The following is a 23,598-nucleotide window of genomic DNA, read 5'->3' as shown; positions in this document are numbered from 1 at the left end:
CCAAAGATGGTCAGCATTTAGCACCACCCAGAGCACGGTGCTGGCTCCCTTCCTCAGCCATCTGAAGCTATGTGGAATGATGTTGCAGCAGCGTTTTAAAGGAGCCCAGAACTCCAGGCCTCTGAAATGATGGGCCCCTGTGCGGTTGCCCCCCCTCTCCTTCTGTCCCCTACTGCCTGGCCCTGCCTTCCTCACCCCCTGCACGGTCTCACACGGCCTTAGCAATAGAATCCTGTCCTTTCATGTTGCTTTACTTACACTGCCTCTTTGTTTGCAAAATATCATTTTCTCTTCAAGAGCCAATGCTGCCTGCTGATCTGAGCAATGGTTACCCTGTGCTCAGCTAAATGCTGCGCTGTTTTTATATAGTTCTTGGTCTTTCCAGCTGTGTTTTGGGAGAGGTGGTTTAGTTGGTTTGGATTTTTTTTGTTACGGTCCCGTTGCTGTCAAGTTAATGCACTCACCGTGTTGAAAACTAGTGTGCACTGTGTGGATTGTTCTTCTAAGGGTTTGTAAATGGTGCCCAGAGTTTGAGATGGGTTCTGGTTTGGTATTGGTACAGATCCCACTGTGTAAGTACTAACACACCTGATGGTGAGTCAGGAGAGCTGGGTTCTAATGCTGCCTTTTGTCCTGACCTGCTTTGTGACTGTGGACAAGTCACTTCGTTCCTCTGTGTCTCAGACTTCTCATTGATAAAACAGGGCTAAAGCTTTTACCTTCCTTTAATCTTAATGCTTGGGGGTGGAAAGAGTGTGATTAGTAACTAACTCATAGAATTATCATGCTTCTGCCATTGCATTTAATGCCCACAGCATAACTCCAGGTGATGGGTGTATGGATGGTGAGCCATTGAGTTCATGACCTTCTGTTTTAAACAGGATCTCGTTGCCTACCCCATCCCTGTCCAGTTGTTTAGCTTGGGGCAAGAGCTTGCAGCTAGAAGTTCTTCCCAATACCATGGAGTCAGGGCCACGCCTTATGAAGTGCAAAGTGATTGTGTGATGCAATCTCCTGGGCTGAGTCATGGAATTTATTGGCTTTTTGCATTTGTCAAGGGCTGTAATGATAATGGAAGGCGCCTCCTTGGAAAGCCTAATAAGCAGGGCTAAAGTCTGTTGTGCCCACTAACTTTAGAGGCAGTGAGCTCACTCATTGGTGGGGCTCTTCCTCTTTGGCTCTGGTCTGTGAATCTGGCTCTAGGCTTTTGTTGCTTTTTATAGGGCTTCCCATGTGGGAAAACTTCCAGAAAGCAAATGAAGATAATATTTATATTCCTGTGAACAGCCGCGTCAGTTTGGACAAGAGCTCAGGGGTGACCCAGGTGGAATGTTTCTCCTGAATCTTGCTGCTCTTCATTCCAGGCTGGTCGATGGAGGTGGTGGAGCTGTGTAAGAAATACCAGAACGATACAGTGGTAGCCATAGACATTGCTGGGGATGAGCTGGTGGCTGGAACCTTCCCAGAGCACAGGAAGGCTTATGAGGTTTGTTCAATTAGCTTCTCCCAAAATTGTGCATAAGGTGGGTTTTTTTTGTTTTCCTGGTTAGTGCAGAAAAAGCACAGTACCAAGGGGATCTGGCAAGTTGTTCAGATGCAGCCTGGCCTGTAGGACTTACACATGTCTTAAAATTAATAGATGTATGTTACTGGTATTGGAGAAATCTTTCTTTTAATTTGTTTTTTAAATTACTAATAGAGCATATACATGATTTAAGTATAAAGAGGTGTATTTAAGTGTCCGAACTGCATTCAGAACTTTGGTTCTTTTTCGAACGATTGCTCATGTCCATTCCAAGTTTGGTGTGCGTGGGCGTATGCCCAGTCGCTGGAAGCTTTTTGCGCTAGCCAGTAGCGATAGGGTCCATGTGGCAGCCAAACCCCCGCCCCCGCCACCCAACCCTTGCTTCGTTCCTTCTCGCCTCGCTGCCGGTTTTGGAGCTCTTGCTTTCTCTGCTCAGATCTTTAGCTAGTAGCCTATTGTAGTGTAAATAGTTCTTGAAGTGTAAATAGTTTTTAGTACTTAATTAGTTAGTGTTTTAACTAATAGCTGAGGTGGGGCTTTCCATCCCCCTCAGCACCGGGGAATGCCTGGCTCCCCAGGCTTTCAGATTTGTTCAAAATGTGGCAAACGTATGCCCAAAAGTGACCCCCATTTGGCCTGTTTGATTTGCTTGTGGGAAGGACACTTGTGTGATCGCTCTCCTATTTGTAAGGCCTGTAAGCCCAGAACTTTGACAGAGATGGCCCAAGGCCTTACAGTCCTCTTAATGGAGGCAGCTCTTAAGCCTCAAGAATCTCCAGCAGGAGCAAAGAGTGGAGCCTCCTCGGTGCACAGTGTACCAGTGCAGTCAACCACTGTGCTGCCTAAGGACTCCCAGTACTAGGAGCAGGCACAGGTACTGTCACCTTCTCAGTGCCATTGGAGTCAATCTCCGGTGTGGATGAAGAGGAGGAGGCACAAGAGGCATCGCTTGCTGAAGTCAAAGTGGGGCGGCCTCAAGTCCAAAGCTCCAGCACGCACTGCGGAAGGGCAGGAGCCGCGTCCGTTGAAGCTGGCGTGGAGTGGGAGCCCGCAGGTGCTGGACTTGCCTTGAATGCTGGAGGCATTGCAAGCAGCACAGGGACTTCTGTAGATGACCATGCCAGGTCTTCCTCCATCTATTCAGGACAGGGGCCATAGCACCAAAACGAGCGATTGGGGCTCATGGGCGTGAAACTGGTGCTAACCCCTGCACTTGGTATGGGCACCAACACCACATGCGGTGCCGAGTGCTCCCCTGCCGACCCAACAGACTGTGGGCCAGTTTCAGGTGCCCTATTGTCCAGCACCGGCACCATCCTCGGCGTGAATGACATCAGCACTGACTCCGATGGCCCGGCCGTGGTCATCTGCTTCTGAATTGGCATCGGAGTCGGACTCCTTTTACTCAAGCTCGGGATGGAGTGAGAGCTTGAGAAGATCACGCCATAGCCATTGCAGGCACCGTAGTCATCGCTCGGATGGTAGGGGTTGGCCACTGGCTTTGCATATGACTCAGCAGTGGCCCTTCTAGACCCCATGGGCAGACCACAAGGCGCAGGGCCTGGCCATTGGAGTGTCTTTAACGGTGCTGGGCCCCCTGCCGATCTCACACTCGGCACCGTCAGCATCACTGGGCGCCTCACCACTGGAACAAAGACAGGAAGTGGCGGTCATCATGGAGCCACCTGTGTCTACTTTGTCAGCGTCAACCTTGGCACCGTCATCGGTGCCGTCACAGCAGGACTGGACCCCTTCAGTGCCGGCGCCATCCAGAATTGTGTATCTGGAGCCAATGGGGCAGGCACCGGCACTGACTCAAGTGCAGGGAGCGGTAATGGCACTGTCAGTATCACCTGTTATGGGGTTTTCTGGCCAGCTGGTGCCTATTCCAGCTTTGCCTACGGTGCCCCATGGTTTGCTCGTAATTTCCATGGAGGGCCAAATGCCTGAGCAGGTCATTACTGCCCTTCTCCTCCAAATGGAGGTACAAGGACTATCGTCTTCCTCCCCGGGTGAAGTGGTGGCAGGCTCATTGGCCTCACTCATAGTGGAGGATGGCAGGGCTTTTCAACAGCTCCTTAGGAGAGTGGTCTAAAACTTGGGAGTGCAAATGGAGGAGGTCCGAGATGAAATGGACCCTGTCAAGGACATTTTGTTCTCCACAGGCCCCACCAGGGTGGCTCTGCCCATAATCAAAACAGTTGCCCCTATGGCTAAAACGGTTTGGCACACCCCTGCTTCCGCCCTTCCTACAGCCAACAGGAATGAGAGACGGTATTTTGTCCCATCCCAGGGCAATGAACGTTTGTTCACGCACCCACCACCTGACTCCCTCTTAGTGGACGCTGCTAACCATAGAGAGCACCAAGGGTTCCAGGGTCCCTCCCCGAAAAAGAGAGCAGCTAAATGCTTGGACTTCTATGGGAGGAAGGTCTATTCAGCGGGAGGGTTGCAATTAAGAATTGCTAACCAGCAGGCTCTGGTTAGCAGGTATGTTTATGCTACAGTCAGTGCACTGTCTAGGCTCTCTGAGATGGTGCCACCTGAAGCCAAGCAGGACTTCACAGCTGTGGTAGAGGAGGACAAACTGATTTCCAGGGCAGCCCTGCAGGCAGCATTGGATGCTGCAGGTGCTGCCACAAGGATTATGGCCTCCAGAGTGGCAGTGCGCAGGGGGGCTTGGTTGTAGGTTTCCACCCTGCCTCATGAGGTCCAGCAGACTATCCTGCACCCCCCGCTTTGATGGTCCCGCCCTATTTTCAGATAAGACAGATAAGACTGCATAGTCTGAAGACTCTAGGGCCACCCTCTGCTCCTTGGGCCTGCATGCACCTGCCAACCAACGCAGGCATTTAAACCCCTGTCCTCAGCAGAGACAGTTTCTGTAGCCACAAAGGGACATCAGAAGAAGGCAGAACAGGACGGGCAGGCGCCATTCAGACCAGGAATCTCAAGGCCACCAAAAGGGCCCATAGGGGCCCAAGCCTCCGTTTTGATGGCACAGTCGGGAGCGTCACGTTGATTCCCCACATTTTTCGTTTCACCATCTCCCTTTTACCATACACGGTGCAGCGTCACCACAGACCGGTGGGTCTGGCATACGGGAGAAAGGGGATATGCCATTAAGTTCTCTTCGTACCCTCCATCCCAGCTCCCTTTCTGGTTCCTCTTCAGGGCCCCTCCTCATGAGATCCTGTTACAGCAGGAATTGCAGTCCCTCTCGGGTCCTGGGGCCATAGAAATTCCTCCCACATTCAGGGGACAGGGGTTTTAGTCCTAGCATTTCCTAATTCCAAAACCAAAGTGAGGCTTGAGACCCATCATGGACCTAAGAGGTCTCAACGAGTTTGAGAGAGAATTTCGTATGATATCCCTGGGTATCGTACTCCTGTTGCTAGAGCAGGGGGATTGGTTTGTGGCTCTCAGCTTACAGGATGTATATTTCCACATTTCAGTCTTCCCTCCTTCCAGGAGGTTTCTCATGTTCATGGCAGATGGGAACCATTATCAGTTCACAGTGCTGCCTTTCGGTGTCTCTGCAGCCCCCAGGGACTTCAGCAAAAGCACTGCGGTAGTAGCAGCACACCTACACAGGCAAGGGGTGCAGCTGTTTCCATACCTAGACAACTGGCTAGTCAAAGGTTGTTCTGGGGAGCAAGTGATTCAGCATGTACAGTTGATCTGTCAAACCTTTGTCAGCCTCGGTCTCTTGATAAGTGAGGCAAAGTCGGTGTTGGTCCTGTCTCAGTCAGTAGTTTGTAGGGGCACGACTGGACACCAGGTGTGCCAGGGCGTTCCTGCCAGACGACGGGTCCAGGTCCGTGGGGGCCATCGTCTGAGACATCCTGGCAGTTCCCACCATGATGGCCAGGTGCTGGCTGCGTTTGCCGGGTCCCATGGCAGCATGCACCTTCATGGTACAGCACACCAGGTTAAGAATGCGCCCTCTACAGCTCTGGCTGTCATCAGTGCATCGCCCTGTAAGAGACAGTTGACTTGGTGGCTACGGTGCCAACACGGACTTTGTCGACCCTGCACTGGTGGTTGGATGAGGGGGTTGTCCTCACAGGAGTCCACTTTGCCCCACAGCAGCCCTCGCTTTCCCTAGTAATGAAGGCTTCAGACTGGGGTTGGGGAGCACACCTGGGTCAGCTACAAACGCAGGCTCTTTGAAGCGTGTCAGACCTTTGGCATAACTGAGTGAGCGCGGGGCCATCAGACTAGCACGTGCGACTTTCAAGGCCAATCTGGCGGAACACTGCATGTCAGCCAGTACAGACAACACGACAGCAATGTACTATACCAACAAAGGGGGGTGCACGCTCCTCTCCCCTGTGTCACGAGGCCATGACGCTCTGGGACTTCTGCATACAGCACATCATCATGCTGCAGTTCCTTTACAAACCAACTCAGCAGGTCCTTTACGGATTGCGGGTGGTCTCCCCACCCAGAGGTCATTCATTCTATTTTCCAAAAATGGGAGTATCCCCAGGTGGACCTGTTCACCTCCCACCTCAATGCAAAATGCGGGACATTTTGCTCCTGCTGCAGTGAGAGCTGGGGTCCTGGGCAGACACCTTCAGTGTCCTCTGGTCAGGCAGGCTGATGGATGTGTTCCCTCCGATTCCACTAGTTCACGGGGTCCTCCTCAAGATTTGCTCAGAAGGGGCATCGGTAATCTTGGTGGCACTGGCATGGGCCCGTCAGCACTGGTGCTTGACCCTCCTGCACCTGTCGATCCGCAAGCCGATGACACCAATCCGGCCAGACCTGCTGACGCAGCAAGAGGGGAGACTGAAACATCCCAATCTCCAGTCTCTGCACCTCACAGTGTGGATGCTCCATGGCTGAGGGACCGGGAGCTGGCCTGTTCAGATCCCATAAAGGAAGAATTGTTAAATAGTAGAAAACCCTCCACGTGGGTGACTGGTTTGGCTAAGTGGAAAAGGTTTTCGGTGCGGGTGTCTCACAGAGGGCTGTCTGCCTTGCAAGCCCCCATCCCACTGATTTTAGATTACCGATAGGGTCTCGTACAAGAGAGCTTGCCCTTCTTGGTTAGGGTGCACTTAGCTTCTATCTCAGCCTTTCACCCAGGTCATGGAACCTCTTCTGTGTTCTCAGACCCCATCGTCAAAAGGTTACTGAAAGGTTCAGGAAGAATCAAGCCCCAGGTTCGGATATCACTACCCCCATGGGATCTCAGTTTGGTGTTGGACAAGCTTATGGGCGCCCCCTTTGAACCCTTGGCTCCCTGCTCCCTGCTGTTTGAGTTACAAAACAGTGTTTTTGGTGGCAATCACCTCAGCCAGGAGGGCATCTGAGTTGAGGGCACTTTCAGTGGACCTCTTGTACACAGTGCTTTACAAGGATAAGGTTAGGCTGAGACCTCACCCCATGTTTTTACTTAAGGTGGTCTCTGCGTTTCATGTTAACCAAGACATTTCCTTACTGGTATTTTACCCAAAGCCCCATGCCCCCCTGAGGGAGCAATGTTTACATACCTTGGCCAGTGCCCTTCTAATGTCCTTCTATATGGATAGGACTAGCCCTTTAGAAGAACACAGCAACTCTTTATGGCAGTTGCTGATAGGAGGAAGGGCCTTCCAGTCTCCTCCCAGCTGATTTCCTCCTGGATAGTGATGTGCATCAAGGAGTGTTACAAGCTCGCGGGGGTCCCTCACCCTCCTGTTAGGGCACACTACACGGGAACACTGGCATCGTCTGTGGTGTATTTGGTGCAGGTGCCTATCCAAGAAATCTGTAGGGCAGTTCACTTGGTCCTCAATTCATATGTTTACAGCATAGTATGCTTTGATGCAGCATGCATGGGAAGATGCTGCTCTGCAGTCCGTTCAGGGCTCCGACCCCACCTCCCAGGCATTGGCTTGTATTCACCCAAATAGGAATGGACCCGAGCAATCGCTTGAAGAAAAGACAGTTGCCTGTTCTGTAACTGGTGTTCTTCGAGATGTTGCTCGTGTCCATTCAGAAACCCTTCCGCCTTCCCCACTCTGAGTAGTCGGCAAGAGGGAACTGGCAGGGGGTGGGGGAGTCGGGTGGTGCATTTTTTGATCACCTTATCAGTGCCACTCTAGGGGGCTCCACATGGCTACTGGCTAGGGCGAAAGCTTCTGGTAGCTGAGCGTGCACCAGCACACACCCAATGAGGAATGGACATGCGCAACACTTCTTCAAGAACACCAGTTACGGAACAGTAACTGTCTTTTCTGCAGCACTGGGCTAGGGGACAGAACCACAAAATTAAATTGAGGGTAAAACGATCATGCATTCAGCTCCACCTGGGTGTTCCAGTGACTCTGCACAGGGCTGCTTGCTTCTGTTGTGTTTTGTAGGATGAGCGTTCAATCCCAAATATGAAATTGGCTATTCCCTCTTCCTTGTTTCCAGCTGAATAAAATCCAAAACCTAAATCAATCCCATAACTAACATAAACATATGTTCAAAGTCGTTTCCCACCCCGCCTTAGTAAACTAAGATAATAGCACTGGAGGAGATTTTTTCCTGAAGTGTATTCTCTTAAGCTAGACTGTGTTACTTTGCTGTAGCTTTTAAAGGAAGCCCGAGCAAATATCTCCCATCTGTATATGAGGATTTTAGGACTCTCAGAGTGATTGTATTTTAAGGTGTACATGATTGACATGGGTCAGTAGGAGCTTGAGGGTGCTCAGGAACAGAGCCTGGAAGGACAGCACATTTAAAAATAGTGTTGGTGTCAAGTGATAGCCTTGATTCCACCTCAGCCACTCTCAGGCGTTTAATTGTCCGTCTGCCATATGAGGTGGTCAGAAGAATCGGTACAAATGTCTTAACGTGAAGGCAAAAACTTGAGCGTGAGGAAAAGAGGATGGAAGAAATACACTGATTGTGAAAGTACATAAGTTCAAGGCTAAGCAAAACAAAATGTATCTCCTTCCTCAAATGCCTAGTGCTGCTTTTTTAAATCCAGGCCATTCATGAAGTACCTATGGATAAGATATTACATACATAGCAGTTTCTTATCCTTTCTAACATGCTGATATTTCTTGTCATAAGCACTAATCAAGCAGCTGTACTTTCATTTCGTGCAACTGTTAGGCTTGCGTTATAAGAGATAAACCAATTGCTTGTTCATTAACTATGTCCAGGTAGATTAAAGGCATATAAAACAGGATAGAAAATTGCAATGTATCAGCTAATATCTAGCATGCTGCACATGGGGTTTCAAAGTCCAGATTTCTCAATCAGAACATACGAATTTTTTCCAAAACAGAAAGCAAATCAATATTCAATGTATCAAGCTTTCTTGGCCAGCATGACTGGAATGCTCCCTTTCTAAATTGCCTTCACATTGGAGCGTCACACATCCAGGCACGTTCCCAATGTTATCTCAAAAAGAGAGGCTTATGATGAGATCAGATGTCTGCCCTTGGATGGGCGTTCCCAGTTTTCTGTTTTGTCCCTATTTGGCTGGCAGGAGTCTGTGACGGTCACTACGATAGGGCCAACTAGAGAGAGAGCTGTTTGTATGAATTCCTTGCGGTAGGCTGTGGGGAGAAGCCATCTAGGATCTTGAAGCTACATGTCTAGTGCTGATATTGTAGACGAGTGGTAAAGGTAAACCAAATAAACCTGCAGCGAGGAATGGACAATTCTGAGTGGGAAGTTAAGGATTGTTTAAGAGCCAGGAAGGCTGTTGAAATGGATCTTTCCAGCTACCTCAGATCATGGACCAGTGAAGCTGTGGGAATATACAGATCTGCCTGGAACCTCATGTCTTTCTTAAGCAGCTACTCCACACTGAAGTGTGCACTGCTGCAGCTTCTCTGGTCTGGGGCCTGAGCTAGCTGCCATTCTCAGGATTTTAGGGTTTGGGACCCTGCCATGGGGATTTACCAGAGCCGCAGAATCTTTAGTCACTGAAAGGTGCTGGGTGGAGAGCCCTGGAGACAGTAGGCCCTCCTCTCCAAAACAAGTATGGCACAGGCCATGGCAGTGGGAGCTTCCCCCGGCCCTGGTCACATCAGCCAGCTGCCTCAGGGAGAGGAGAGGTCAGTCCACAGGGCTCTGTTAGCTCCAGGCCTGTCTGCTGAGACCTCCTGCAAGAGGGCCAGTGATAGCTGTGGGGGAGGGTCTGTGTGATGTGGACATTAAGGACTGGACTGAGGCTCAGTAAACTCACTGCACATGGGCTATGAATAACTGGCAGCGGGTGACTCCTTTCATTCCCTAGTGCTGGCTGGGCTTCCCAGACACTTGCTTATCCAGCCCGTGCTGTCTGACTCGGGTAACTGCTTTTCTTCATGTTTTGCTTGTGTTGTTCCACAGTCGATACTCCCGCGGTTGGAGTGATAGGCTGACAATGCCTGAGCAGCCACACAGTCAGGTGCAAGTATTTGTCCTGTCCTGAAGGCAGAGGACTGTGTGGTGGGGCTGCTGCCCTGACAGTTGGTTCACGTGTTCCTATGTCCCCTGTGCCACTCCAGTCCTGCGGCAGCGTTTTCACTTTGTTTCACGTGGCCTTTTCCAGGAAGCTGAAAGATGTGGCATTCACCGGACTGTCCATGCTGGGGAGATTGGGTCACCGTCTGTCATCAGGGAGGTAAGAAACCCCAGGCATGGGCGGTAGAGTAAGTTACAGCATAGAATACTCTGCGCTGTAATGTAGGGGACAAACGTAGTCAGGCCAGTTCCTGGCCCGCCCCTCTGAGCCAAGTTCCCTTCCCTGTATTGTTCTAAGGAAGCAGAATCATAGAACACTAGAACTGGAAGGGACCGCGGGGAGGTCTTCCAGTCCAGTGCCCCGCCCTTGTGGCAGATCAGGCACCGTCTAGATCAGGTATAGGCAACCTTTCCGAGGCAGAGTGCTGAAATTTGACCTCTTAACCGCTATATGGGGTCCGAGTGCTAGTGATGCTTTTTAAAGTTACTAATAGTCCTGTTTATAACAGCTTCATTAATAAGTAAATTAAGATGCAGAGCTTTAGCATTGAGGTGGTGGTTGGTAGCACGAGCTGGTCTTTCGTTAGTCCACAGGTGGCCTGGCTTTGAGCAAGCCCAAATGGGAGAGGGGGAGGAGGAGCAGGGCTGAACTCCCACATTGCGTGCTGATGGGAAATCTTGGCCCCCTGTGCCAGGAGTTGCTGACCCTGATATAGATCATCCCTGGTAGATGTTTATCCAAGCTGCTCCTAAATGTCTCCAATTCTGCAACCTCCCTCGGTAATTTATTCCAGTATTTAACCACCCTGAGTTGGGAAGTTTTTCCTAATGTCCACCCTTGCTGCAATTTAAGACCCTCTCTTCCCTTGTAACCCCTTTTTAGGTACTTGAAAACTGCTATCATGCCCGCTCTGTCTTCGGTTTTCCAAATTAAACAAGCCCAGTTCTTTGTGTTCTTGCATTGTTCATGTTTTGTAGACCTTTCATCATTTCTATTGCTCGTCTCTGGACCTCCTCTAGTTTCTCCACATATTTCTTGAAATGTGGCCCTCCAGAACTGGACACAGTACTCTAACTGAGGCCTAATCAGCTCAGATTAGAGCAAAATAATTACTTCTCGTGTCTTGCTCACAACACCCCTGTTAATACTGCGTTTGTGTGTCATGCAAAGAGGGAGCCGGAGATTAAGCCTCACACAGTGCTTAGAAGGAGCAGGCTCTTCTAAGAGCTGGGCCTCCATGTCATACATGCAGGTGGTGGATTGACATCCTGGTATGTGGCTCAGAGGGCTCAGGAGCTCCTGTGGGCCTGGCTGATGCTCTGGGGAGCAGGAGTCAAGTCCTAGTCCAGAATTAAGAGACAGTCCATGTTGTCTGCAGGCAATCGATGTCCTGAAGGCAGAGCGCATTGGGCATGGCTACCATGTCCTGGAAGACCCAGGCCTTTACAGGGAGCTGCTGGATAGGAAGATACATTTTGAGGTAATAGCAAATTCCGTGGGCGCAGAGTGGAGGCATTGCATAACCATCTCCTGCATCTGTCTCAGAGAGAGATCCACCCTCGCTGGGGCTGCGCGACCAGAGGGCACTTTGGATAATGATCATGGATGTGAAATGTCTTTGCTAGAGGGATGAAATTGCTGCTACCTGCAGTTCAAAGACTGTCAGCGCTGACTGGAACATGGCAGAAATGCAGTCACTGAGTGGGAGACAAGTTTGGGTCCTTTTCTGGGCAGCGTGCCAGAGGTCACGTCATGCTCTGCCTTGGAGAAGGAGAGCCTGTGGAACTGAGTCTGTCTTGGCACGTCCCTGGCTCTCTGGGTAGGGAGAGGCCTTTACCCTTTCCCAGCCAGACAGTGAGTGGCCAGGGTGTAAGGCCCCCAGGAGTCTCAGTGGGGCAAGTGGCAGCAGGTGAGATCTTGGAGACCTTTGCTCTTCAAAGAGGCCCTAGCTATGGGGGCCTGTCTTCCTCCTCCTCGGATGTGCAAAAGAGCCAAACCCAGTGAATATGAACCAGTACGGTAGGACCTCAGACAGGAACAGACTTAGGCCAACTGGATGCTTTCTGAACTGGAAGTACCCAGTAGCAGTGGATGCCCTCACGTACCCACCCAGTACTTCACTGCTTTCCCTGGGGGCAGGGGTTGGGGCTGCTTTTGCAGGGGGAGGTGGGTCTGGGCTTCAGGCAGCAGGTGGGGGCCAGGGGTTGAGGGCTTCTGACTGTCGGGGCATCAGCCCCACGGCTCCTTTCTCAGCATCAGTCCCAGCCAACACCCGCCTTGCAGCTAGAGGCCCAGTGCCCACAGCTGAAATAGGGAGCAGAGCCTTGGGGAGGCCCAAGCCCTGGTGACTCCCACAGGGCAGAAGTAGGGAACGGAGCCGTGGAGCTGAGCCCTGGCATTCCCTGCAAGGCTGAGTGTGGGAGTGGAGCTGCAGGGCTTAAGCTCCAAGTCCCATAGCTCCCCTCAGATCCAAAGTCCTGGGCTCTGGTGCTCTATGAGGTCAGACACCATGACCGTCTCTGCCCCCTGGAGCCCTGAACCACCCCACAGCCCAGCTACAGCCTTAGCTCTCCCCTCCCCTCCCTCCAGGGGATGAAGTGCTCATGTCTTGTTCAGACATTTCAGAGCTGCAGAGAACCTCCACTCCTAAGGTGTCCATAACTCTGAGGTTCTACTGTAAAATCATCCTGTGGCCCCTTTCCAAGCCAGGCATTCATTTACACATGGCAGCATCCTAGATCCCTGCTCCCTCCAAGGGCAGCTGCTCTACAGGAAGTGAGGCTGGTCTGGGAATGACAAGGGCCTTCTGTGCATGGGCAGAAACACATAGCCAAAAAAGTGTTCAGAAACATTGATTTCCAGGCGGCATGGGGCTAAATGCTGGGTGCAGAAGCTGGGATTTGATGATCATTGTTGTTTTCCCAGAGCAGTAAATCTGCATGGTGGGTTTTCAGGCCAGCCCCTAACTAGAGAGCTTTGGAGCTTGTCTCTGTGTGCAGCATTATTCTGGAAAAGACTGACTGCCTTTTCTTTTGCCCGTTCCTATGTAGGCCTGTCCTTTGTCCAGTATCCTCACTGGAGCATGTGATCCAGACTACAGGAAACACCCAGTCATTCAGTAAGAGGTTTAAATATATTGTTTTCAAGTAACTAAGTAGACTTTGCTTACGTATCGCTGCTTTATTACTTCACTCGAGAATCAAGTTCTAACCATTTGCCAGAATGTTGAGCGTCGTTTAAGGGATCGGTTCAGAGAAGTTGTAATAAATACACTGATAGAGTTTTATCCTTAATGAGAGCTTTCTGCCCTCCTCAAGTCCCTGCTCTGACTCGACCAGGGTGGGAGTTAGGAGGGGGTTGAGCCCCTTGTTGCAGTGTATGTCTTTGTGGCTCTGGAATGGGCAGTGGGGCTGGGCTCTTTGAGTAACTGTCCAATAAATAATTTGTGCAGAAATAGGTTGGTGAATAGCTACATGAAGTTCTGGAATGCAAACTCTCACTTGGATAGGAATTGGTTTTGCACCTGGCTACAAAGTAGCCAAGCAGGGTGGAAAGCTGGGCAATTTCCAGTGTATTTGGAAGACCACAAATCAGGCAAATGGATATTTGTCCCACTTGACATTGTTTTCCCAGGTTTATGAGCGATAAAGCCAATTACTCTCTGAACTCTGATGACCCGCTTATTTTCAACTCGACCATCCATACGGATTACAAAATAGCGAAGCAGTCCCTGGGCTTCACTGAAGAGGAATTCAAGAGAGTGGTGAGTTGGCAGGGGCTATTCTGCTGAAGCTGAACGTGAGCAGTTGTCTCCTTTTCAAACATGAAGCCAGAGGAGAGTTCATTGGAATGAAAATGGTGGGGAGAAAAAGCTGAATTATGTGGGGGCGCAACAGCAACATTCAAGGAACTCTTGAGGCTACTTCAGCTGGTGTGACTGGTGAGGGAAGAGGCTGGTGCTGACCCAGCAAGAGGTGTACAAGTGGCAATCTGGAATGCATGCAGAAAACAGAGTAAAAGAGCCTGGGGGGAGTTGACCAGGACAATCTGCAATGGTGCCTTGCACTCAGCTCTAGCTCACTGCATGGGGCTTTGCTGAGGGATGAGTCAAAGTCAGAATTGTTCACTGAATAGTTCCTCTGATGGGAACTGATGAACAGAAGGGGTGGGGGGGGTTGAGCTGCAGGCTGCTCGCTGCCCCCCCCCCCCATGTGTGGAACTGCATAAAGATGATTTGACTATGGTGTGTGTGGCATATGCAGTATCCTGAAAGTGTAATAATTCTGTTTTTCATCTGCTTTGTACCTAAGAAAAAGGGAGAGGAAAATGAGCCTGATCGTTTCCCCTGTTGGTGGGTAACCTCTGATGCTTTTCCGGCTCACCGTTAGAGGTGCACTGGTTTGAACGGAGTTGGGTGCTGTGCAGGCCGCCATTATCTTGGAAACCAGCTGATCCTCTTTGTGTGTTGGAGCTCAGTTGGCAGAAAGCACCTTTCAAGAGGAAGCGCTGGACCTGCACTGTGGGCTTTGTGTAAGGAGCAAGAGTCTGGCTTTCTGGAGAGCAGACTTCTGCTTTAGGTCTTCCTTACTGCTGTAGGAAGCTCTGATCTGCAGACTGTCAAATCCATGGAAAGTTTTGCTGCAGGCTCCTGCAGAAACCAAGCTGTTCCTTTATGTTTAATGAAAGGAAGCATCTCAGTTCAGGAGAGGAACATTACTGTCAACTGTCCAGGGAAGGTAGCAGTGAATTGTGTCACAGCAGCTTATCAGGCAGAGCCTGAGCCAAAGCTCACTGACATCAGTGGGAGTTTCTCCCTTGACTTTAATGGGCTTTGGATCGAGCCCCTGAACTGCATGTCTTGAAACCTGAAAAAGGAACTTAAGACCCATTGTCTATCTTCTGCCTTTTTTACACCCCTACAAATACTGGGTTGAGTTCCTTGGAAAGCTGAGTCTGCTCGAAAGAGCTCAAGTATCTCACTGCTAACCAAAGTGTTCATTTTTTTTTTCCACTGACAAAGATTTGTGCACACACAACCTTACATTCACACTTGTGGCTGTTCCCCAGCAATATCTGTCTCTTTATTTGTTTATTTCCTTCCCAGAACATTAATGCAGCTGAGTCCAGCTTCCTGCCTGAGGAGGAAAAGGAAGAACTTCTCAGTAAGCTGTATGAAGCCTATGGGATGGTCCCGAACAACCCTTCCTAATCCTGTTTCTGCCAGCCGGGAAGGTGCATTTACCTCTCTCCATGTGCGCTCGATTCCTCTTTGTTTTAGTAGGAACACCGGGGGACGAGGTGCCAGAGCACCAGCACTTAATACTGGTGGTATTGTGCTGAACTTCATTGTCCTTAACGTATACTATAAAGCAGTATTTCCACGGATCCTACTGTTTAGATATACCTATGGCATCCACAGACGAAGTAGCTATCTGATTTCCTGTATTTCTGATGCACAAATTTATAGGTGCAGTTTTCTGGTCTGATTCCATTGTGGCTTATGCCAGATTTACATCCTGATGTAAATGACAGCAAAGTCAGGACCTCTTTATTTGTGGTAGTGGCTGTGCCATTTTTCTATGACTTTATGGTGCTCTAGTTCCCTTGCCTATCTGCCTTATTCCTTTTCTGCACCGCAGCATTAATCAGCTGAGGTGCAGCTGTGGTCAAACCATGAGAGAAGACTGGGTTTTTCCCACCTGGGTCGTGTAACTAGACCAGGTGGAATTGTTTCAGCAAATTGTTTATTTGCTGAAAAATGCAGCTTTAGTCACCCCTGAGCCTTTCATGGATGTGTCTTGCATTTCCTGGGTGCAAACATGCCAGTGAAATTTTTCAAATGGAGCCATTTGTGTAGAGGGTGAGGCCTGGGAAGGGCCTCCCTTTTACCGCCTTTAACCTAGCGTACTGTCCGGGACAAAGCCTGACCTGGACCAGAACCCGAGCCAAGGACAGCCTGGCACTGTTTCAGGTCAGTCGAGTGTGGAACACACATTCTAACCAATCCCCATCAGCACCGTCACCATCACTACCTCCTCCTTAAGGCTCAGCCTGGTAGGAGCTTCCTCTCCTGACTCCTCCCCCGCTGGTCCCCTCTTTCCTGTGGGGTCGTCACAGTGGTGACTGCTGCTTCCACCTCACTGTGCTGAGTGTGCTGTGTAGTGGGAGGTACTGCAACTTGTTGTCATTCCCAGCCCAGAGGGGCAGGTTTTCTCAGTCTACCCCTACACACCTACTTTTCTGGGGTGGGGGAGACCCTCGTTTAATTCCCCTCTCTCTTAGGAGGTTGAACTTGGGTGTCCTACATTGCAGGAGACAGCCATAGCCTCTGGGTTGTGGCATACTGTGGTGCAGTCTCAGCTTCACTCTCACTGCTGAAAGCTCTTCTTTTGTCTATAAATCATTAAATAGTCATTATGGCTGGGACTTTGGTGTGGGTCTCACCACCATGCCGAGTGAGTGCCTTAGCCACCGGGCTGTCTGCTCATTCTCACTCGGTCATTTATGAAGGTATTGCAGGCAAGTGAGCGAGACTCTGTCCTGAGGAGTGGGCAGAAAGGGCATTTTGCTGCAATGAGGGAAAAACCTCTATTAAAAGCCCTTTTCCACACTGGGCTGAGCAGGGACTGAAATCAGCTCCCCTGCCACAGGGCTTAGTGATGAGCAAGGTGCTCATCTTTCCCACACCCTCCATTTCACAAGTACTGCTTTGATTTTGGCAAATGACTCAAATTGGAAAAATGTCCTGAGGAAACCAACCTTTTGCTTCAGCCTGACTTTTCCACTTTTAGTTTATCAGCATCTTGGGGGACAGGTAGCTCAGTGGTTTGAGCACTGGCCTCCCAAGCCCAGGGTTGTGAGCTCAATCCTTGAGGGGCCCATTTAGGGATCTGGGGCAAATAGATCAAAAAAAGGGGCTGGCGCTTGCCCCTGCCAAGAAGGCAGGGGACTGGACTCAATGATCTCCTCAGGTCCCTTCCAGTTCTATGAAATGCATAGTTGATTTCAATTTAATTTTTTTTATCCTTCACCTAGCCATTGAATGGAAAAAGTCCATTATTCACTCAGTTGCAGAGGTGGAAAGTAACTAAGTGGAAATACTGTTACATTACTCAAGTGTGGGCTTTTTTCAGTCCTTGTACTTTACTCAGTTAATTTATTTTTATAATACTTTGACTATTACTCAAGTCGTTTTTAAAGAAGATCTTGTATTTTTTTTACTCCAGTGCCATTTCCAGAAACACTTAGTTACTTGCTACCTTCACACTGACAATTGCACAAGCCAGCATTCTGATTGGCTAAAGCACAGCCACACATACAAAGTATCCAGTCATCACTCAGTAATGATTTTTTTTAAAGAAAATAACCGGTCAACCAGCGCAATGGCCCTGCCAGTGATTTAGCTTTTAAAAGGGCTCTTCAACACCTTTTCCTTCAAAGCCAGTATCAGTGTATGGTGCAGGGCCCTGAGCCTTGTGGGCTGGATGCAGCATGTGGGAGAAGCAGCGTGATGCTATGCACTGCTGCTAACTCTAGCAACATGGTGCTGGAAACTGCTTGTGGGAGGGTTTCTCCACTGCTACTATTGGACAGATTTTGGCCAGTCGGAGCAGCGGAGGGCAGTACCTGGGAGTGGCAGGGAGCACTGAGCCCGGGGAGTGCCCTCCCACTGCTGTCACAGCCAGCTCCTGCATGAACATCCCTCCCATCTAGCTCTCCCAGCCCCATTCGGCTCCTGCACCTCCCTCCCGCCCATCTCTCCCACTCCAAGTCTGCTCCTGAACTTTCTTGCTCCTGCACCTCTCTACCGACCAGACACCCCACCCCCAGCTCACTCCTGCGCCCTGCCAGACACGCTACTCCCAGCCTGCTCCAGCATTCTCCCTCCCATCCAGACTACGGATGGAAAGTGCCATTTAATTGGCTAACCTGTTAAACACTACGTTTAACAGTTAACTGGTTAAATGGATGAAGAGGGGGCAGCTGAGACGCCTCTGCTCATGGTGCACTAAGGCCAGGGGCTGTTGTGGTCCAGCTGCAGTGTCCCTGCCTGTGGCACTGCTGTGGGTGGCAGGAACTCCACTATGGCCAGAGCAACCCCCATCTGCAGCGGCCCAGACTAGGAGTGTCCCCACCTGGAGAGACAAGCCCCCATCCACAGCAGCCTGAGTGTGAGGGCGGGGTGCTCCAGCTGCGCCAGAGCAGTCCCTGTCCATGGTAGTCCTGGGTGCACTGCGTGCGGGGGTGTTCTAGTTGGGCTGAAGCAGTCCTGGCCCCAGTGTACCGCTCCCTGCCCCTCCCCCCCGCCCGTGGTAATTTGGACCACAAGCTAAGTGTAAGTCAACAGGGTGACAGCGTTGCAGAAAAAGCAAACATGATTTTGGGATGCATTAAAAGGAGTGTTGTGACTAAGACATGAGAAATCATTCTGCTGCTCTATTCTGCACTGATTAGGCCTCAGGTGGACAACTGTGTTCAGTTCTGGGTACGAGATTTTAGGAAGGATGTGGAGAAATTGGTGAAGGTCCAGCAAAGAGCAACTAAAATGATTAAAGGTCTAGAAAATATGACCTGTGAGGGAAGATTAAAAGAACTGGGTTTGTTTAGTTTGGAAAAGAGAAGGCTCAGAGGGGATGTGACGGCAGCTTTTACAAGGAGGAAGAAGATAAATTATTCTCCTTGGCTTCTGAGTATAGGACAAGAAGCAATGGGCTTAAATTGCAGCAAGGGAGGTTTTGGTTGGACATTCGGAAAAATTTCCTGTCAGGGTGGTAAATACTGGAATAAATGGCTTGTGGTGGTTGTAGAATCTCCATCATTGGAGATATTTAAGAACAGGTTGGATAGACATCTAACAGGGATGAAGCAGTCTCAGAGAGGTAGCCTTGTTTGGGTGTATCTTCACAAAGCATAAAAGCAGTCCTGGTGCACTTTAAAGATTAATAAATTATATTGTTAGTCTTTAAAGTGCGACAGGACTGCCTTTTTGTTTTAGGGATGATCCAGATTGTACTTATTCCTTCTGTGAGGAGAGCGGACTGACTTCTTGAAGTCCTTTGAAGTTCTTGTGTGTGTGTGTGTGCGCGTGCGCGCGCACACACACACACACACAGACAGACAGACAGAAAAATAATGGTTCCCTTTGATAACTCAGGTGGTTAACCATAGATTATCAGAGCACAGCTACTTTTTACTTCTGGATATTTGAGTACAATTAAGCCACAGCATGTTTGTACTTTTTTACTCGAGTAGTTTTCCAGGAGACTTTCACTTAGGATACATCTGTGCTTATGGGGCGAGGGTGGGTCAGTGCACCGTGATCAGTCTTCCAGGGAGGTCAGTTTTTGCTGTGTGCGTGAGGACATGGCAAAATCAATTTCTCTGGACTCAGCCATCGACCCTGGTACACCACACTGGTGCGTAGAGTAAGGGACATCAGCACAAGCCTGAAGAGCCTTGATGTACACCAAGGAGAAAAGTTGATCCTGATATCTAGCTTCCAAAGGGTGCGGCTAGAATTGCATACCTGGGATCAACTTTGATCCCTAGTTTAAACCAGGCCTTGGTTACATTTCTTTCAGAGTAAGTACTTTTATTCAAGTGACTTTTTTGCGTATTTTTATGACCACTGCCCAGTTGTAAATGTGTATGTCAGAATCATATGAGAAAACTGTCTTCTGGCACTGGTAGATACCTAAATAAATAGTGAAGCACTTGAATACCAGAGTTTATTCTTTTTGTGTAGTTAAAAAAGACTGTGTTAACACAGTTTGGCCATAAGTGTATGTAAACAGAGTGTATTTTGTATTGTAAGTAGGGATGAAGAACAAGATGGAAACTGCAGCAGTTGTTGCATTTAGACTTTTTAGTTGCGGAAATATGGAACTTTTTTAAAAAAAGTGTAATTCATTTTTTAATTTATTTAAAAAAAACAAACAAACTGTGTCGCAAGACCTTAAATCTCTAAAATGTCCCTTTAGATGAGAGCATACAGCTCTGCTTCAGGACACCATAGGGTATATTTGGGGTGTCCAGAGGCTTGGTGCATGCACATATAAAGTTAGTGCACATCTTCACAATTTCAGGACAAAATTCCCCTCTCAAATACTCCACTCCAGCACTTTGCACACAAGTCTAACGCCAAGCATCTGAATTCTTCTGACCGTAGTCTGTTTCTTTTAAGCACCTTAAAAAGGTAGTGATCATCTATGCTTAATCTTTCTGCCCTCAGGTAACCTTCAGGCACCATTAATAGGACTAAGTGAATAAACTAATGACCTATGGTCCAATATCTAGTAAAATGGCTCAGATGCCACAACTGCTTCAGAGAGTACTTAACAGGGTTCTTGTTGGACGTCCTGTCTTTAGTATGTTTGAGAGTTTACAAAGAAAATATTAGCATATTTCCTGTGTCATTTTGGTGCATTATGACGCTGAACTTTTTATGCAAATAAATGATTGCTTGTTTGGTTAATTGTAGCTTTTTGATGCTTTTACCTCCTAAGAGTTTGTAAACAGGGTGGAGGAAGCTGAAGGCCAGGGGTGTGGAGAGAGTCGGTATCACAGGGGCTGCAAAGACCTGGACCCCACAGCTACCAACACCAAAAAGTTGCCTTTGATAAAGGGCTATATTCACCAATCTCCTAGACATCAGAAGATGGCTGGGATTTACTGCTCTGATCTGCTACACTGATTTTTATACATGAATCCAAAATATTCTCAGATACTTTTTGCATGTGTACAGAAATCTACAAGTGAATTGTTTTATTTTTTTTAAAGCCAATGATAAGCGATCAGTTCTAAGAGTGGTTCTAATGTTATCCACAATCTTGGGTTTGTTTGGAAATCACTCCTCAGGCACAGCTATTCACGTTCTGCAGACCTTGAGTGAAATGTTATATTGGTTTAATAAAATAACACTTTATATTTTAAAAACTAATTGTATTTCTAATTTCTGCATAAAGTGCTAAAGGGGAACTGTCACATTCTGCACCGTAGTTCTGGCCAAATGTGCTGACGTTGATAGAACCTGGTGGATAATGTACTCTGGGGTTTTAAATAGCTCTCTCTGTATATATCTAAATAAAAGCATGTTGCCAAAATATTAAAGATAAGTCATCTACTGACTGTCAGCACGAGATGCTGTTTTGACAGGACCTACAAAAAAGATATGTGAATTCTTCCTTTTTGTAATTCTATGGGTAACTTGAAATTTTCTCTCTTCCGTATGGCGATCACAGCCAGTGGTTACCCTAAGTGCCACAAGATTGGCTCTGACTGCTTGAAGAGAGTCCCAAAAGGGGAGGTAGGGTTGGAAACAGAGGTCAGAATGGACCTATTCTCCTGTTTAGCAGAAGTGCAAATTGGGAATAGCATCACTGAAATCATGGGAACTTTACTTATATAGAATGGATGCACTTTGGATCAGAATCAGGCCCTGGCAGATGCCATCAGTAACTTTTGGGCCTGGTTTATTTTTTTCCTTGCGATGCAAATCAGGAGTAACTCACTTTAGCCAAATCATTTGGGCTATCGTATCGAGCTGCTCCAGTTTCACACATCATTTCCTCGGTAACACTCAAAGAAGGGGAAATGTGACAGCTGGAAGTGACAGCGTCATTACTAGCCACTGGGCTGCAATTTTTCTGGCACGTATTCCAAAAGCGCTTTGTTTGTTGTGCTGCTTTCCCCCCTCCCTCCCCCCTTTCTGAGGTGGGCAAAATTAATCAGAGCTGGGAGGCAGCAATGAACTTAAATATTTTCCCCTCTATGACCTGTTTAAATCCTACTGTCAGCTCAGTTTTGCAGGCCTGTTTTTGCAAAGGTCTTCTCCTGCTGGTACGGAACACTTGCATTTCTCACTGAGGGCAGTGGAAACAGCAAGACTGACAGCCACCAGGGTAAGGTGAGTGTGTATGGTGGGGGGGGGGGGGGGGGGGAGGGCGGCTTTGTGCCTTCACAAGGGGTGGGGCCAAGGGCAGTCAGCCCTTGGAGCTTGAGCCCTTAGAGCTGTGCTCCAGCAACATTTCAAAGCAGCCCAGCAGCTCTGGTACTCTTTGATTCTCTGGGCCCTGGTGCATTTGTCCTGCTTGCCTTCCCCCACCGCCTTCCCAGCTCTTTAGCTGAACACCCCGGCCAGGTGTTTGTGTTTCTACTGTGGTGCACGTTTGCACATAACATTATTCTGCGCGTGGATGGAAGAGATTAGAGGAACATGGGTGGGAACTCTGTGGGCCCAGCATGTCTGAAAGCCAGGATGTCACTGAATAATATGATGTGCTTATTCCTCAAACACAATTCAACATGAGATTTTTTTTTTTACTCACTGGGGATACCTGAAGCCTCTCTCTTTCCTGTCTGTAAACAGCTGATTTTGGCTAAAAGTAACATGAACGTGCACACTGAGATGAGAGACCAAAGATTTGCCCATCCCTTGCTATACCTGAGTTTATACCTATGTATTATTGTGCCCCTCTGTTTTGCACGGCTGCTCCACGCATGTGAGCAGGTGAGGGACTGGCCAAGCTATGGATTCTACACAGCTGGAGGGCCAGAGATGAGGAGACTTAGAGATGCAATGCCCAACTCTGGTCTTACTAGAGTTGGAGAATGTGGCCGGTTGGCCCATGATTTCAGCAGGGACAAGAGCGTGAAGCAAAGTTGGCAGCATGATCCAGCAGAAGCTCAGACCTTTGGTGGTTGTTACGGGATTGCCGAGAAACTGGTGCAGCTTCGGCCTCCCTGTTGTTTTCTAGGTGCGTCAGACCCATAAATGTCTCTATCCTGACACCAGTGTGCTCTCCTCTTGGGCTCCTTGGAGGTTTCCTGCTCTCTGGCACTGTGTTCTGATCTCATTTATGGCCTTGCTTGGGTTGATAAAATTTGAACTCCTCACTTGAGGCTCTCTAGCTTTCCTCTTGCCAAGATGATTTGGGTATTGGGTGGCTGTGTGGGAATTTCTCTCTCCTTTTCTGCCTCACCCGAGTCACACTCCTGAGAGCTGCTTTAGGCTAGAGCTGAGGGCTACAGAGTGGGGAAAAATGCTGTGGTGGACTAGTGTGACCCAGGGATTGCAGCTCCTGTTGTGTGGCAGGCTGGAGTGACCTGGAGATTGCATAAGGGGCCATTCATTAGTCTTTGGGGGAGACAAAAGGAAAACAGCATCAGACTCCTCTGGGGCCCTTGGCCTCTCCTGACACTTTTCTTTCCTGGTGCACTTGGAATTCTGGTCATGCGCTCAATGTGGGAGGCTGCTTGCTGCAGCCGAGTGGAAAGGATGCCTGGCCACACCACCAGCATTTCCTCTAGCACCATGGTCTCTCAGCCAAGTGCGGAGCCAGCCCTTTTGTGCTTGGTGTGTGAGGCTGGATCCTGATGGTGCCATGCTCCAATGTACCATTGAAAACCTTCGTGACCCATAATCAGCCAGGGGAGCTGCTCTCTAGCAAATATAAGGATATCAGTGTCTGTCTAGAGGACTGAGTTGCATTTATTGAGCCTGGCTTCCAGTCTGCGCTTAGCTGGAAGTTGTTCCAGCAGGTGGGAACATCTGAAGCTGGACAACACTGAGGCAATATGAAATAGCTCGTGATTGATTGTTCCCCAGAGAGAGTGTGGGATGAGCTCCTGGTTG

The 23,598-nt window shown here is 49.0% G+C and overlaps 1 protein-coding gene across 2 annotated transcripts in view; it reads left to right on the top strand.

The window, feature by feature from the left end:
- ADA (adenosine deaminase) overlaps positions 1 to 23,514 on the top strand; it is a 50,004-nt gene extending 26,490 nt beyond the window's left edge. Inside the window, exons 6-12 of one of the 2 annotated variants that reach the window (XM_075011366.1) lie at positions 1,365 to 1,486; positions 10,053 to 10,124; positions 11,344 to 11,445; positions 13,016 to 13,083; positions 13,599 to 13,728; positions 15,070 to 15,197; positions 20,471 to 23,514. In XM_075011366.1, the coding sequence (XP_074867467.1) occupies positions 1,365 to 1,486; positions 10,053 to 10,124; positions 11,344 to 11,445; positions 13,016 to 13,083; positions 13,599 to 13,728; positions 15,070 to 15,174 (599 nt within the window). In that variant the 3' untranslated portion in view covers positions 15,175 to 15,197; positions 20,471 to 23,514. Of the gene's footprint in view, positions 1 to 1,364; positions 1,487 to 10,052; positions 10,125 to 11,343; positions 11,446 to 13,015; positions 13,084 to 13,598; positions 13,729 to 15,069 lie in introns of both variants that reach the window. The other variant, XM_075011365.1, reaches the window with a different exon arrangement.
- The last annotated feature ends 84 nt before the right edge of the window (positions 23,515 to 23,598 follow it).

Source organism: Carettochelys insculpta, chromosome 17 (assembly GCF_033958435.1).
Source record: "Carettochelys insculpta isolate YL-2023 chromosome 17, ASM3395843v1, whole genome shotgun sequence".
Lineage (NCBI taxonomy): Eukaryota > Metazoa > Chordata > Testudines > Carettochelyidae > Carettochelys > Carettochelys insculpta.
This window is presented reverse-complemented; position numbering and strand designations above follow the sequence as displayed.